Source organism: Populus nigra, chromosome 13 (genome assembly GCF_951802175.1).
Source record: "Populus nigra chromosome 13, ddPopNigr1.1, whole genome shotgun sequence".
In the NCBI taxonomy this organism is placed as follows: Eukaryota; Viridiplantae; Streptophyta; class Magnoliopsida; order Malpighiales; family Salicaceae; genus Populus; species Populus nigra.
This window is the reverse complement of record NC_084864.1, coordinates 328,241-344,856: the sequence shown is the minus strand read 5'-3', so window position 1 is coordinate 344,856 and position 16,616 is coordinate 328,241. Positions and strand designations below refer to the sequence as shown.

The 16,616-nt window shown below is 39.3% G+C and overlaps 1 protein-coding gene across 4 annotated transcripts; it reads left to right on the top strand.

Annotated features, from left to right (window-relative positions):
• Positions 1 to 182: 182 nt before the first annotated feature.
• Positions 183 to 16,419, top strand: LOC133671093 (probable thiol methyltransferase 2). 4 transcript variants are annotated; one of them, XM_062091729.1, is made up of 8 exons: positions 183 to 402; positions 2,639 to 2,769; positions 14,327 to 14,413; positions 14,789 to 14,889; positions 14,969 to 15,068; positions 15,355 to 15,401; positions 15,489 to 15,567; positions 16,125 to 16,419. In XM_062091729.1, the coding sequence occupies exons 1-8, from the start codon at positions 183 to 185 to the stop codon at positions 16,176 to 16,178; spliced, it is 819 nt and encodes a 272-aa protein (XP_061947713.1). In that variant the 3' UTR covers positions 16,179 to 16,419. The 4 variants fall into 4 exon arrangements, with proteins under 4 accessions (XP_061947713.1, XP_061947714.1, XP_061947712.1 ...); XM_062091730.1 differs by lacking the exon at positions 183 to 402 and adding an exon at positions 2,169 to 2,399 and having other exon boundaries at positions 14,789 to 14,850; XM_062091728.1 differs by lacking the exon at positions 183 to 402 and adding an exon at positions 2,169 to 2,399 and having other exon boundaries at positions 16,015 to 16,155.
• The last annotated feature ends 197 nt before the right edge of the window (positions 16,420 to 16,616 follow it).

Below are 16,616 nucleotides of genomic sequence, written 5' to 3'. Positions count from 1 at the left end.
AGAAAGGAAAGGAGAAGAGGGTTTTATATTTTCTCTCTCAAGTCTCAAAAGAGAGCAAAATATAAATATAAAGTTATGGGCTTTATGCAAAAAAGGAGCCAAATTTAAGCCTTGAGGTCTTCGGTTGAGACCCGAAAGGCCACATCAAGTCTGGCTTTTCCTTTTTTGGGACACCCTTTAGAATGAGACTCCTCTCTTCCTCTTGGGTCTTACTCTCAGTGGCATCATCAACAACTAAAGCAGCTGTTCCATATAGAAAATTGTGGATTGGTGCCACAAATCTGAGGATGGACAAGAAGAGAGAAGAAGGAAAGGAGCCAGGTGAAAAGGAGAGAGAGGGTAGTTTTAAATTCAAGCCCGATGTTCATCAAGTGCATCAACTCCTAACCACTGAGATGTCTGGTAACTTTCTCTCTCTTTTTTTCTTGTAGAGAACTGCCTTGTTTCCACTAAAAGATTTCAAATTTGCTTCAAATTCCAGTTGCTTTTGAAGGAAAATCTCAGGAAAAAGCCTCCAAATTTAAGTGTGTTTTCTTCAAATTCCAAAAGATACTGGAACAAAAAAAGAATAATAAAAAAAGAGACACCTTGCACATACTCATCTTTTTGTCAATTTGTGGCATTATCTTCTCTTAAAATACATGCCTCTGTTACATTCCTTGTGTATTACTGCATGTTGTTTTTGATGTATGTATACATTAATTATACACTCACACACACACACACACACACACACACACACACTTATGTTGATTTAAGAATTTTATGATTAATTCTAATTAATTTTGCTCAAGTGTATTATCCTTACGATTATGTATAAATATGATGTATATTTGTAAAGTTGATCCTATTATCCATAGATGTTTAAAATTAGTGCTGATAGTATTGACTAACCGGCTAACCTGGTAGTCCCTCTAATCCCAATTGTCCTAATGGTAAACTCGATTTCTACACATGCTTTCATCGTGAAAAACCTAGAAATTTAGGAGCACGAAGCTCTTCTAGGGGTCTTAATGATGGTGGTGATGGTAAAATAATGTTCATAGAAACTTGTTTTGCTTACGACAAGTCAGGATACCATAGATTGTCGTCGTCATTGCAAGTAGAAGAATGCTCAAAACAACGAGACAACATGATTGAGAATGTTGATGAGAAACCTATAGAGCTTGCTATATTTATGTCAGAATTGGACACTTAGACCACCATGTCATGTATATTCCGACGTTTTGTAAGTATGTAACAATTGCAAAGAGATCAATTGTTCAAGCGTGCAAAGGTGGTTCATTAACAAAAACTCAAAAACATATGGGATTTTTACCGTATTATATCAAAAGATAGTTAACTCTGGATTTGCATAGTTAATTTTCACGCTTTTAGTTATTATTCTGCTTTTTTTTAAGTCTTCGAGAACTACTCTGCTTTTTTCTGCCACTGTAATTACTTATTATATATATATATATATATTATTTACTATATTAAAATGTAAGGGAAAAATACTGTGTGTGTATTTACTGTGAATACATGCTTATTGCACTGTGGTCAATATTATAGATATAAAATATTTGTACCATGGACGATATTGCAGCGCTCATAAAGAATATTGTCTTTTTTATTTGTAAGTCAGGAAGCATTACCAGGTCATTACAGGATTTATCAGCGTTGGGTCTTGCTTCTAGCAAGACTGAAGTCTTAAATTTTTTTTTAATTTTTTTATACGATAAAAAGAAAATAAATTGATAAGAGTTTTTTTATATTATATAAAAATTGAGTAGTGATAATTTTTTTATTTGAAATTAAAGTTAAATTTTCTTACTAAAACATCTGTTAAGATAATTAGAAAATAAATTGATGGGTTTGTCGACATGCTAGAGATTTCAAAGAAAAAGGCAGGCAGGCAGAGTTTTGCAGACAAAAACTAATGGAAGAAGATGAGGAGTTTTTGGTGTGGTTATTTTTCAATGGTTCATTCTATTTTCTAGTGAGGTCTAACCGTAGAAAAAATACAAAATATATTAAAATATTAAAACTTAAATTAAAACTAAAAAAACTTCGAAAATTTTAAAAAACGAGAATATACCAATATCAAATAAGCAATTTTGATGGACCCATCCTTGAACCATAGTTTGAAAAGGACAATTAAACGGCAATATTTATGGTTGGGAAACCTTTTATTAGTATGAGGCTCCTCTCCTCCGTCTCCTGGGTCCCATTCTCAGTGGCATCATCAACGCCTAAAGCAGCTGCTCCATACATGCAACTGTGGATTGGCGCCACAAATCTGAGGATGGACAAGAAGGGAGAAGAAGGAAAGGAACCGAGTGCAAAGGCGAGAGAGGCCATTGTTGAATTCATGCCTGAGGTTCATCAAATGCAACAGCTCGTAGCCACCGAGACGTCTGGTAACCTTGTTCTCTCTTTCTTATAGAGAACTGCCTTATTCCACTAAAAGATTGCAAATTTGCTTAAATTCCAATGGGGTTTGAAGGAAAATTCAGGAAAAGCCTTGAAATTGAAGTGTGTTTTCTCTTTTGGCTTGATGTCATGTGATTTTGTGTGTCTAAAGTTTTGTTGTTTGTTTTGAGTTCAAAGTACATGGTTATAGAGATATGTCATCGTGTCTATAAATGATGTAATCTAGGCGGTTGGGAGAAATGTTGGGAGCAGGGAGTGACACCATGGGATTTAGGACGCCCAACACCTATCATCTTACATCTCCATCAGACAGGTGCCCTTCCTAAGGGCAGGGCTTTAGTCCCTGGATGTGGCTCTGTAAGTTACTTTTTTCAGTATTTTTATGATCTCTTGCATGTTTATTGTTGCTACCCAATTTTTGATCCATGTTTTGATAAATTTTCAGAAAAATCCAAAAAATAGCGAAAAACATTGAAAATCCAAAAAATACGTTTTTAATACATTTGCATCGTTTTTAGTATTTTTAGCATCGTCTCAAAAGAATTTAAATTTTCAAAGACATTTGGAACGCGTTCAACTTTTAACGCGTTATTTTTAAAATCATCGATTTTCTTCATTGAGTCGACGTTGATATTGCTCGTTTTCAAAGAAATACAAAAAAATTAAGAAAAATCAAATTTACAAAAAGAAAGAAAGTTGAGGGACCAATTTTGAAATCCATGCAACATTTTACCTATAAATACTGGTCCACAACTCAAAGAATGGGAGGGGGCAATTTTGACAACATAAAAAAAAAAGATACAAAAAAAAACCTAAACCTAAACCCATCTTTTTTCACAAGCGGCAGCCCCCTCCTCTCTTTGAAAAAAAAACATTGAGAAAGCCGCCGACCCCCTTTTTGTTTGATTTTCGGTTGCTGCCTCCTATCCTGGCTCAACCGTCCCCCACACAGCAGCTGCCTAACACCGATCCTTCCCCTCACCAAGCAACTCAGCCACCATTTTTCCTTCTTCTGGCCGGCCAAGGAAACCAAACCCCCTCCCCTTTGTGGACTTTCAGCTTTGTTTTCCTTTTCTAGCAGCAACGTCTCCCTTCACAGCTCTTGAACCGAAACCCCCCTTTACCTAAGCCTTCTCCTCAGCGGCTTCTTCTTCTCCTCCGATCTCCATCAACGCCGGCTCCACCAGGTCACACAGCAGCAGCGTCCGTTCATCCTTCCTCCGCCGACCAGCCAAGAACAGTCATCTCTTCCACCCGTCATCAACGACCCAGCAGTAGCTCCTCTCTCACAGACCCGATCTGCCACCCGAAACAGAGGAGAAGAAGGCGATCTCCTAACCCGCAGACCGGTCTCCAGCAGCAAACTCCGCCAGCCTTGCAGCGGCGTCTCTTTCCCATAACAGCGACGCCGCCTCCTCACCCACGACGCTGGGTCCTCCACGACGGATCTGCCACCGAAAGAAGAAGAAGATGACCGATCTGCAGGAGGCAGAGAAACGGGACAGATTTTAAAAAAGGAAGAAACCGAAGAAGATTTGAAAAAACAAAGGAAATGAAAACTAAAATCCATTGCCTGTGTTGCGTTTTGATTATTTTGCAGGTAACGGTGTTGTCGCCACAGGCGAGGAAAAGGAAGAGGGGAGGAATCTGCTCCAGACGCTCCTGCTGCCTGGAATTTCTTGCGGCTGCGCGTGGGTCCACGTGCCGCCAGCGACGGTGGCGCGTGGAAGGACGCGCCGCCACTGTTCCTGCGCCCAGAAAACTTCCTTGATACTGTTCCGGCTTGCAGAAGTGGTTCCCTGTGATCTTTGGATGTTTTGGGGCTAATTTTTGTAATTTTAGAATTGTTTAATGTTATTTTTGTTTAACGTAATTTTTGTTTAGTTTTGATTTTGTACAATTTTGTAATGTAGATGTAAAAAAAAAAAGAGAAAAGAAAAGAAACAAAAATATAGTAAAAGTGTATGTGTGTGTTTGTATTTGTTGTATGGATGTTTTATTTTTATTTAAGATAAAATTGCAAAGATTAAAGAAGAATTTAATATTTTGATTGGATCACGGTCAAGAATTATTAACTTACATGTAAGTTGTATTTCTAATATCCGATGAAAAGACAATTATTAAAACTTCTTTAACACGTCAAAGCCACGAAGCAGCTTACCTCAGGTAGGGTGCGTTAGGGGTGCTAATACCTTCCCTAACCATAACCAGTCCCTTACCCGCGAATCTCTGACAAGACCAGTACATCCGGTTTCCTAGTAGCCTTGAATAAATTACTAGGTGGCGACTCCAACGAACCAATCAAATTCAAGCAAACGCAATAACAATGAAAAAATCGCCAGCCGACGCCGCGCGGATTTTTTTGACGTGCGACAGAATGGCGACTCCACTGGGGAAGGTACTGTTTCTGACAATATTGGACTAAGCTTTGTGTAATTGATGTGTTTAAGTTTTTGCATTTTTATCTTGTTTTATTTTTGTTTTATCCATGCATTTTTAGAATTGTTTCATGCATCACCCGTATTTATTTTTGAAAGCACACACAAGCTTCTAAGTTAGGTGGTAAATTAGCGATCTGCCCTATGACTATTGGTCAGGGTTCAGATGCGTGAAAAACCGAACTCATATCTGAGTGCCTGCTTGGTAATGGTGGGTAGACGTACCTTAACTATTCCTTGCAACGCCCCCATACTGTCTTTACGAAGAACGTCACTGGGCTGATATGAGACCCTTTTGAGACCAGGTAGAAAACCTACCCATGTTCACATAATGAATAGAACCTGCCCTTAGGTTGTATGTGCTATTTTTATTTGCATCAGGGCAAACCCTTCTTGAAGCATCTTGAACTCAAGACTTGTGGGTGACCCAATGGCCGTCACTCAGAAAATTTTTATTGTAGAGTTTGGGCAAGAATCAAGATTCTTGTTTCATCATACAAGAGTTACGACCATATGTCACCCCTCGAAGGGCGAGTTCTTCATATAGATTACATGTTCATACATTTATCATGCATGTACCGGGAGGAAAAATAGGTTCCCCCATCCAAGCTGTGCTACACGCGATTGAAGATGGAAGCAAAGAAAGATGTCAAATAGAGGCTTATTATCAAAATGAAGTTGAGAGCATCAAAGGGGAAGTAGCTAGGCTCAGATCTGCCTGAACAAGTGTTAAGCGTCAAATTGAAATCTACACAGTCTTCTGTGGGAACAATGCTTGTCCAGTCCAATTAAAGCTGCACCTCTCCTTTTCACTAATGAACAACAACATCAATGCCTTTAGTCATCAGCTAATGACAACCTTTGTTCTTGTTCAGTTGCACTGATAATTATTCATTGCCTCCGTATCTGCTAATGGAACCAAATAACTACTAGCTTATGTGCATGGTGTGTTAGCCTTCTTTGACGTTACCCCAACTGTTAGCTCAATTCCAGTTCAGCGGCATAAGATGTAAACAAAAAAAAACTGAAAAAAAACATGATTCGACCCTGAACTTCTACGTTGCAGAGCTCTCTCTGTAGAGATTTGTTTGTGGATCTGCCAGTGGGGAACGCAAGAGGGGGTGTCGTAGTTTCATATGCTTTAAAACTTTCTCTCACCAGTGGCACCAGCAAAACATTGTAGTAGACAGAAGAGTGAGACCTGGTCTGAAAATGTTAGCAGTCATCAAACTTCAATATGGCAGAGCTCTCTCTACAAAAATTCGTTTATGGCTCTGCAAGTTGGGAATGCAAGAGAGGATTTATTAGTTGCATATGCTATAAAAATCTCTCATCAGTTTAAGCACAAAGACATTGTGTTAGGTTGAAGAGCCAAACCTGGTCTGAAAAACATGAACAGACATCAAACTTCTACGTTGCAGAGCTCTCTCTGTAGAGATTTGTTTGGGGATCTGCTAGTGGGGCATGCAAGAGGGGATGCAGTACTTCCACACGCTACAAAAATTTGTCTCATCAGTTTCAGCACTGAAACACTGGAGTAGGCCGAAGAGTCAGACCTAGTTTGAAAAACATGAGCACACATCAAACTTCAATGTGGCAGAGCTCTCTCTACAAAAATCTGTTTATTGCCCTGCAAGTTGGGAATTCAAGAGGGGATTTATTAGTTGCATATGCCATAAAAATCTCTCATCAGTTTCAGCACAAAGAGACTGTAGTAGGCAGAAAAGCCAGACCTGAGCTAGAAAACATGAGCAGACATCAAACTTCAACGTAACAGAGCTCTATCGGTAGGAATCTGCAAGTGGGAAATTCAAGAAGGAATATAGTAGTTTCAGATCATCTATGATTTTCCTCCTAACAGTGTCAGTATTAAAATGCAAAAGTAGAGAGAAGAGACATGCCTAGACTGAAAAACATGAAGAAGACTGAAACTTCAACAGAGTAGAGCTCCCCCTACAGGTGTTTGTTTGCTGCACTGTCAGTGAGGGATCGAAGAGGAGACAAAGGAGTTTCAGATTCATCAGTTTCTCCTCCAATAAAAGCAATGCATCATTTCACACATTGACAGTGATAGCGCTGCATGATTCTATGCGCTGGCAAGATTACCTAGCCGTTGGAAGGTTTCCAACAATCCACAAACGACCACAACAACATTGGAAGATTGACATGATGTTGTGAAGATCATCAAAAGAATTGAGCGAGCTATGAAGAAGTGAAGGATTGAAGGTTTTGCCATGGATTCCAGAACTGTGAAGAGAGTTGAATCAGAAGATGACTCTCAATTGAGAAACCTCAGTTATTTTGCCTAGTCAAGTTTCGCTCAAGCATCAACTACTCCAATGTCTTTGCCAAAGATAGACATTCCTTTGCCATGTGGGTTTATTTACCAGCATCTGCCAGATTCCAGACTTTTGCCTGACTCTGACAGATCCCATGCAACCACCGTTTTCTAGGTGGTATAATCCACACAAGAGATGTGATGTCATGGTGGGGTCCTCGGCCATTTCAATTGAACAGTGGCAAGAATTTCAAGAATCGAGTCTGGAAGTTGGTAAGTAAGAGACAAGTAGAGTCTGTGAAGGAGGTTTGTCATTGGTTATATTGTCACAGAACATTCTCAGAATGACAAGAGATTGAAATTGCTTGGTGAAACACAAATATTGCCAGAATAGTTGATCCAAGAAGGGCGTTGAACTGTCAATCATGTTGTTATGGAATTTTTGCCATTCTGCATTTTGTTTCGGGATCACATCCCACCCTTCAACGAAACATGTCTTTTCATTGTCTCTTTGTTGTTATGAAATCATGAGATGCTTCTTTCAAAGGGTATTTTGACAAAATATGTTTGATCAAACTCCAACATGCAAAGTTTAATCATGAACATTAAAAGTGTTTTGATTGCAGAAATGACTTGATGCTTGAAAATGACATAAGGTGACCAAACAATTTTGAACTCATACCTCCTGAAACTGAACCACACATCATATAGCTAGTTTTAGCAGTATGCATAATGACATGTAGTGGATTCAATAGTTATGGACTTGTGAATCATGATTCTTACAAGTCCAAATCATTACACTGGACGAGGTCAAAATTTATCGGTTCTAACCGACCTTGCTTGAAATGAGAAAAGGCCATCTTTGTTATCCCTTCACTTTCTAAAAGATTATATCCCTTGCAGTCCCATTTTGAGCCTGGTAAAATATTTTCTTTCAAAAAGAAACCTTGACTAGGATCACACCCCACGCTGGGGGCAATGAGAGATATGTTATTAGGAAGGATGAAGACACTGATAGAATCAATGATAAAAGAAAAGCTTAGAATAAAAGCCCAATGATTGAGAAAGGGAGAACAAGAAAAGCCATAGATTGAGGGTCATCCAAGAAAACTTTGAGGAAGGTTATGTAAAAGCAAAAAAAGTGGAAATGAAGGGGAATGCCTATCAATTCTAAGAGGGGCAAAAGAGGTTTCAATTGAAGAAAGACACAACAAATGCCAAAAGTCAACACAAAAAATCAAGTTTCATGTTTTTTGGTGTGTCTAGGATAAAGCCTTTAGTGTCTTTAAAAGGATTAGATTGATTATTCATCAAAGAAAAGTTGGATTAGCACTATGACTTATGTTAAGAGAAGTCTGATATTTGATATTAACAAGGTTATATGTCACTTTCTCCACAAAGACAACAATAGAAAAGGAGTTGATGAATAGTGGATGTTGATCCTAGGTCTTTAAAACCCTCAAACACCTTTTGAGCCTGTGAATTTCCTTTCTTTCATAGCCATGAACCATAGCCTGCATTACGTGCTTTTAAAAGCCCTTTTTGATCAAGTAAGCAATCTGAACCGATAAATGACGATCTCAAAACTTGAAGAGTTTTTTCCATAAGAGTCGTGGCTTCATGAATTAAGCTACTGGTTATTATGCATGCTGATAAAATTGGTGCTAAAAAAAAACAATCTTTCTTGATGAATCCTCAAGTTTTGACTTGAGTCTTTTGTTTTCCTTGAAATTCATAGAAGGTCACCTCATCACAGACCATCAAAAGATATACCCAAGATCAAAGATTAAAACTGACACAAAGAACCATGAAAAAAGTCATTTTAATCTTACAATGGGTCATTTCTGTTTTCAAAATACAAGACAATCAAAGGACTATATTGAATAGTGTGTGTTAGGTCTTTGACCAACAAGCTTGATTTTCAAAAGATCTTTTCCAAAACTGATATCTCTTTGATTTCATTTCAACAATTAGACTTGAATTGACATGATCTTTGAAATATGAGAGTTGATTCCAGAACAAGAAAGATTGTTAAACAACAAGAACATCAACCAAATTTGCAAAATCCTTGACAAGAATGACATCAACATTTCTCGACACTCCTTGAAAAGTTGACCACCTGGAGGCAATACAGTTGATTATGGGTAAGAAAACAAACAATATTCAGATCAGCTGGGGGCAATGAAAGATGATCAAATGATGAATCAATGCACTGAGGACAACGGTGTTTAAAGAAATGCTAATCAGCAGAACAAGCATTCAGATCATTATTGGGGGCAATGTTGTTCAAAAACATTCCATGATCTAGTGAACTCTAGCAGCAATTGAAAACAACGCTGCAATTGAGGGACAACCTCGTATCTTCATCTTGGGGTTACCCTTTGAAACATGGCTATGGCAAATGTTATCGCATCATTGCATTGGAATGAATGTCAGAAAGATGCACACCACCAAGACTGACTGTGGGACCATCTATTCTGAAGCTCAAAATGCGCACTTCACTATATGAACATGGGTGATAACATGAACATCATTGATGATGTCGAGACATTTTTTTCCATTATCTGATTTGACAAGCTGAGAGGAATCCATGAGAAAGAACATTGAGCATACAACGATGAGTCTTTCACTGCAAGCTATGAGATGCATGTCTGGACGACTGGATGATTTCCATGAAGACTGGTGATAACATATACTTGAAGAGTATTGTTTCAACTTTAGGCAAGTTCATGACTGGTTGACAATCTTGATGGGTGTTGGCATGATGCACACAATCGATCAGAGGATAATTCTCAGAACAATCCAAAAGAGAAAATCCTTCATGATGAATCAAGCAACACTGCACTTGGGGGCAGAGTCAAGCTTGATAAACAACAAGAGCAGTAACCGTCGAAGACAGCCCAGGATGGGCACTGCACTTACAACTAAGTGGATGGCTAGCACATGAATAAGCCAATGCATCGAAAGAACAAATAAAGCTTTGGAATGCAAACAAAGGCACCCTGTGATGATGGAACATCGAAGAGGGGGGACCTATATTTCGGATCAGGTAAGGATGCATGCATGTCAGCTAACGTTAAAACATTGTACATATTTTTTATTTATTTTGTTGCAGGAAAAATCCTCAATGTAGTTTAGCAAGATTGGGGACCAAAAAAAAGAAAAAAAAAGAATCATTGAGCTGATAATAACAGAGAATCATGGTTGTGACCTTGGAACGGGAAAAAGATGAGATAAACCTTACTGTTAGGAAAATCTCAAAGAAATGAAAAGATCAACCTTGCAATCAGGAAGCATCGAGTTTTCAAACCCTGCGATCAAGAATTATCAAGAAGCACCAAGTTTTTCGGCCCTTCTTCTATCATCCCTTTAGGACTTCGCCAGGTAAGTCCCTTTTTTCACACTTGTCACATCACATCTTTCATTTGGGTAGGTCACCCATTATAACGCGACCACTTCACATTTTTTCTATCTTCCATCTGGGTAGGTCACCCATAATAATGAGACCACTTCATATTTTTCTATCTTCCATATGGGTAGGTCACCCATTATAATGAGACCGCACATCACATTTTTTCCATCTAAGTAGGTCACCCATAACAATGAGACCACTTCATATTTTTTCTATCTTCCATCTGGGTAGGTCACCCATTATAATGAGACCACACATCACATTTTTTCCATCTGGGTAGGTCACCCATTAGAATGAGACCGCACATCATATTTTTTCCATCTGGGTAGGTCACCCATTACAATGAGACCACTTCATATTTTTTCTATCTTCCATCTGGGTAGGTCACCCATTAGAATGAGACCGCACATCATATTTTTTCCATCTGGGTAGGTCACCCATTACAATGAGACCACTTCATATTTTTTCTATCTTCCATCTGGGTAGGTCACCCATTATAATGAGACCACACTTCACATTCTTTCCATTTGGGTAGGTCACCCATCATAATGAGACCGCTTTCCATATTCTTTCCACCTGGGTAGGTCACTCATTACAATGAGACCACTTTTTACACATTTTTTAGTTCCACTTGAATGAGGTCGCCAGATGAGATCTCATGTAGCTTTGGTTAAAGGGAATTGCCAGATGGGATTTCAGGTTGACCGAGCTACACATATTTTTTTTTTTAGTTTTGGTTTAATGAGGTCGTCAGATGGGATCTCATGTTGGTTCTGGTTAAAGGGGATCGCCGGACGGGATCTCAGGTTAGCCCAACCACACACAGGATATTGGTTCTGGTTAAAGGGGATCACCAGATGGGATCTCAGGTTAGCCCAACCACGCAGATTTTGGTTTTGGTTAAAGGGGATCGCCGGACGGGATCTCAGGTTATCCCAACCACACACAGGATAATGGTTCTGGTTAAAGGGGATCGCCGGACGGGATCTCAGGTTAGCCCAACCACACACAAGATATTGGTTCTGGTTAAAGGGGATCGCTGGACGGGATCTCAGGTTAGCCCAACCACGCAGATTTTGGTTCTGGTTAAAGGGGATCGCCGGACGGGATCTCAGGTTAGCCCAACCACACACAGGATAATGGTTCTGGTTAAAGGGGATCGCCGAACGGGATCTCAGGTTAGCCCAACCACACACAAGATATTGGTTCTGGTTAAAGGGGATCGCCGGACGGGATCTCAGGTTAGCCCAACCACACAGGATAATGGTTCTGGTTAAAGGGGATCGCCAGATGGGATCTCAGGTTAGCCCAACCACTCACAGATTTTGGTTCTGGTTAAAGGGGATCGCCAGATGGGGTCTCAGGTTAGCCCAACCACACAGGATAATGGTTCTGGTTAAAGGGGATCGCCAGATGGGATCTCAGGTTAGCCCAACCACACACAGATTTTGGTTTTGGTTAAAGGGGATCGCCAGATGGGGTCTCAGGTTAGCCCAACCACACATAAGATATTGGTTCTGGTTAAAGGGGATCGTTGGAAGAGATCTCAGGTTAGCCCAACCACACAGATTTTGGTTTTGGTTCAAGGAGATTGCCAGATGGGATCTCAGGTTAACGAAGAAAAAAGAGAAAAAAAAAGAAGAGAAAGAAACATTTAGAGTTTTTCTTTACAAAGCTTACTATGCGAAACATTGAGGAGTTTTGCTTCGTAAGCATTGTAAAGAGGGGGCATCTGTTGCTACCCAATTTTTGACCCATGTTTTGATAAATTTTCAGAAAAATCCAAAAAATAGCGAAAAACATTGAAAATCCAAAAAATACGTTTTTAATACATTTGCATCGTTTTTAGTATTTTTAGCATCGTCTCAAAAGAATTTAAATTTTCAAAGACATTTGGAACGCGTTCAACTTTTAACGCGTTATTTTTAAAATCATCGATTTTCTTCATTGAGTCGACGTTGATATTGCTCGTTTTCAAAGAAATACAAAAAAATTAAGAAAAATCAAATTTACAAAAAGAAAGAAAGTTGAGGGACCAATTTTGAAATCCATGCAACATTTTACCTATAAATACTGGTCCACAACTCAAAGAATGGGAGGGGGCAATTTTGACAACATAAAAAAAAAAGATACAAAAAAAAACCTAAACCTAAACCCATCTTTTTTCACAAGCGGCAGCCCCCTCCTCTCTTTGAAAAAAAAACATTGAGAAAGCCGCCGACCCCCTTTTTGTTTGATTTTCGGTTGCTGCCTCCTATCCTGGCTCAACCGTCCCCCACACAGCAGCTGCCTAACACCGATCCTTCCCCTCACCAAGCAACTCAGCCACCATTTTTCCTTCTTCTGGCCGGCCAAGGAAACCAAACCCCCTCCCCTTTGTGGACTTTCAGCTTTGTTTTCCTTTTCTAGCAGCAACGTCTCCCTTCACAGCTCTTGAACCGAAACCCCCCTTTACCTAAGCCTTCTCCTCAGCGGCTTCTTCTTCTCCTCCGATCTCCATCAACGCCGGCTCCACCAGGTCACACAGCAGCAGCGTCCGTTCATCCTTCCTCCGCCGACCAGCCAAGAACAGTCATCTCTTCCACCCGTCATCAACGACCCAGCAGTAGCTCCTCTCTCACAGACCCGATCTGCCACCCGAAACAGAGGAGAAGAAGGCGATCTCCTAACCCGCAGACCGGTCTCCAGCAGCAAACTCCGCCAGCCTTGCAGCGGCGTCTCTTTCCCATAACAGCGACGCCGCCTCCTCACCCACGACGCTGGGTCCTCCACGACGGATCTGCCACCGAAAGAAGAAGAAGATGACCGATCTGCAGGAGGCAGAGAAACGGGACAGATTTTAAAAAAGGAAGAAACCGAAGAAGATTTGAAAAAACAAAGGAAATGAAAACTAAAATCCATTGCCTGTGTTGCGTTTTGATTATTTTGCAGGTAACGGTGTTGTCGCCACAGGCGAGGAAAAGGAAGAGGGGAGGAATCTGCTCCAGACGCTCCTGCTGCCTGGAATTTCTTGCGGCTGCGCGTGGGTCCACGTGCCGCCAGCGACGGTGGCGCGTGGAAGGACGCGCCGCCACTGTTCCTGCGCCCAGAAAACTTCCTTGATACTGTTCCGGCTTGCAGAAGTGGTTCCCTGTGATCTTTGGATGTTTTGGGGCTAATTTTTGTAATTTTAGAATTGTTTAATGTTATTTTTGTTTAACGTAATTTTTGTTTAGTTTTGATTTTGTACAATTTTGTAATGTAGATGTAAAAAAAAAAAAAGAGAAAAGAAAAGAAACAAAAATATAGTAAAAGTGTATGTGTGTGTTTGTATTTGTTGTATGGATGTTTTATTTTTATTTAAGATAAAATTGCAAAGATTAAAGAAGAATTTAATATTTTGATTGGATCACGGTCAAGAATTATTAACTTACATGTAAGTTGTATTTCTAATATCCGATGAAAAGACAATTATTAAAACTTCTTTAACACGTCAAAGCCACGAAGCAGCTTACCTCAGGTAGGGTGCGTTAGGGGTGCTAATACCTTCCCTAACCATAACCAGTCCCTTACCCGCGAATCTCTGACAAGACCAGTACATCCGGTTTCCTAGTAGCCTTGAATAAATTACTAGGTGGCGACTCCAACGAACCAATCAAATTCAAGCAAACGCAATAACAATGAAAAAATCGCCAGCCGACGCCGCGCGGATTTTTTTGACGTGCGACATTTATGCCCCCCCGTTTTTTTTTTGGTGTAAGTTTCAATATGATCCTAAAATTAGCTATATGGTCGAATTTTGCGCAGGGTTATGATGTGGTAGCAATGGCATGCTCTGAACGCCATGTTGTTGGATTGGACTTCTCGCACACGGCTATTGAGAAAGCAATAGAGGTAAGAGCAATCTGCTTGCCAATTCTTCAAATACATTGCACATAACAATGTGATTATGATCAGATTAAAGCAAAACGTATGATAGAGGAAATTGGATCTTTTGTATCACTAATTCCCTTGTTCCCAAAGGAATCCAATGAAAGGACTAAAAACGCAAATCGATTTAAATTTCTATAGCTCTGATTTAATCCTGAGAAGCCTTGATCTAGTGTTACTGAAAAAGTCAGTTGGTAACAGAGTTGGCACCCATATCCGTGGATTCTAAGTTGGTTTCAGATCAGAATGGTGACCTAAGTTGAGAAATTAAAAGATTCATGGTTTTAGTTTTTATTGCTTCATTACTGATTTTAATTCTCTCTTTAAATATTGAAACAGTTGTCTTCCTCATTACCAAATTCAAGTTACTTTACATTCTTGAAGGCAGACTTCTTCACTTGGTATCCACCTGAGCTGTTTGATCTTATTTTCGATTACACGTAAGTCAACTTGGTCATATGCTTGTTTAGTCTGTGAGATGGGTTGCCTGATATGAACATGCTAATGGAAAATCTGCAGGTTCTTCTGTGCTATCGAACCAGAGATGAGATCAAGATGGGCATGCAAAGTTCAAGAAATGTTGAAACCTGATGGAGAGCTCTTAACACTGATTTTTCCGGTACCGATCTTTATCTCCTATATATTTTTATAGTTTCTCTTCCACTTGGCAACAAACCCTTTCTTTTTCTTTGAAGGAAGCAACAATAACTTGACTCATAATTACAAAACACTCTAGTTTCTTAGCTCTGTTTAATTTGGAGTTATTATGAACAATGGAGGATGGCTTTTTCTTGGGATTGTCAAGTCCATACTAAATACAAGTAAATCAGCTCAATTTATTGTGATCCTCGCTCTTTTTTATAACCAGTGGCTAATATTCCTATATAATCTTAACTATTTGGCAGATCAGTGATCATGTTGGTGGGCCTCCGTATAAAGTATCAGTCTCCGAGTACTTCTCTACCCATTTTTTTTCTCTTCTGCTTCCGATCTTATTAGTTATTACCATGACCTATAAAATTCTTGGTTTTCCCCCTAGCTATGAAGAGGTGTTGCATCCCATGGGCTTCAAGGCAGTAACCATTGTTGATAATGAACTTGCTATCGGAGCTCGCAAGGTACACTAGCAATGTTTTATCGTTTCGTGGTTTTCTGCTTGCAAAAGGGTCATGCTTTTCATGCAATACGGCTTAATTCTCAGAATAATGTATTGTAAACTGATTTTAAAGTTGTCTGTTACCGCACCATTGCCGTTCATTTTGGATATCATTTGTGAAGGGTCTTCTGGATTCAGTCTAGTAGAGTAACCACCACTCACCATTTTTCCATGCTTTATTGCGAACAACCGATTGTTTTTATCAAAATTATATATTTAGGAGTTTTGGTGGTAGTCCCTTCATGATTATGGGTATGCAAGATGGGATGGACTGATGGAGAATCCAGGGAAGTACAACTTCCAGTCCGGGACCTTATTTTCGAAATCTTATGCTTTGAATTAGTAGGTGTGATTATGTGCTTGTGCAATGTGCATGGCTTATAATGTTCTTCTTCTTTTCTCCTTACAGGTGCTTTTTTATTGCACAAAAGATTTTTCTTTGTTGAAATGAATTCCTAGAGTATTGCAAAGATCTTGAAGAGACTTGAGAAATTTATTTTTGGTTGAGCATTGCTGCAGGGAAGAGAGAAATTTGGAAGATGGAGGAGGGATACAACGCAATCCTTACTTTGACGAGAATACAAACACTCTTGATGCATGATCCTCATTTCTTCGGGAGGAGGGCACATTGAGCATCAACATGAATGATGGTTTCTGAAGGAGTTGAATCGCCATCTCCTTGCTGTACAAGATCCACGCCCATCATTGACTTGAATCCTCTGGGATTCTATTCGCATTTGAATGTCTGTTCTATCATTTACAAGTGAGAATAATATCAACCTTGAAGAATAATATGATGAATGTCTGTTCTTTACATTGATTTAAGCAGTTCAATACCGAACCAAGATTGTTTTTGACATTAATCATAAGGAAATATATTGATGTAATATTATTCATTTTGTTTTATAATATATAAAAATGATTTTACTATTTTTAATTTTCTGTAATCTCATTAGAAACTCTTTTTTTTTAATCAACATTAATTCTTGAAAAACCAAACTGTAAATTTTT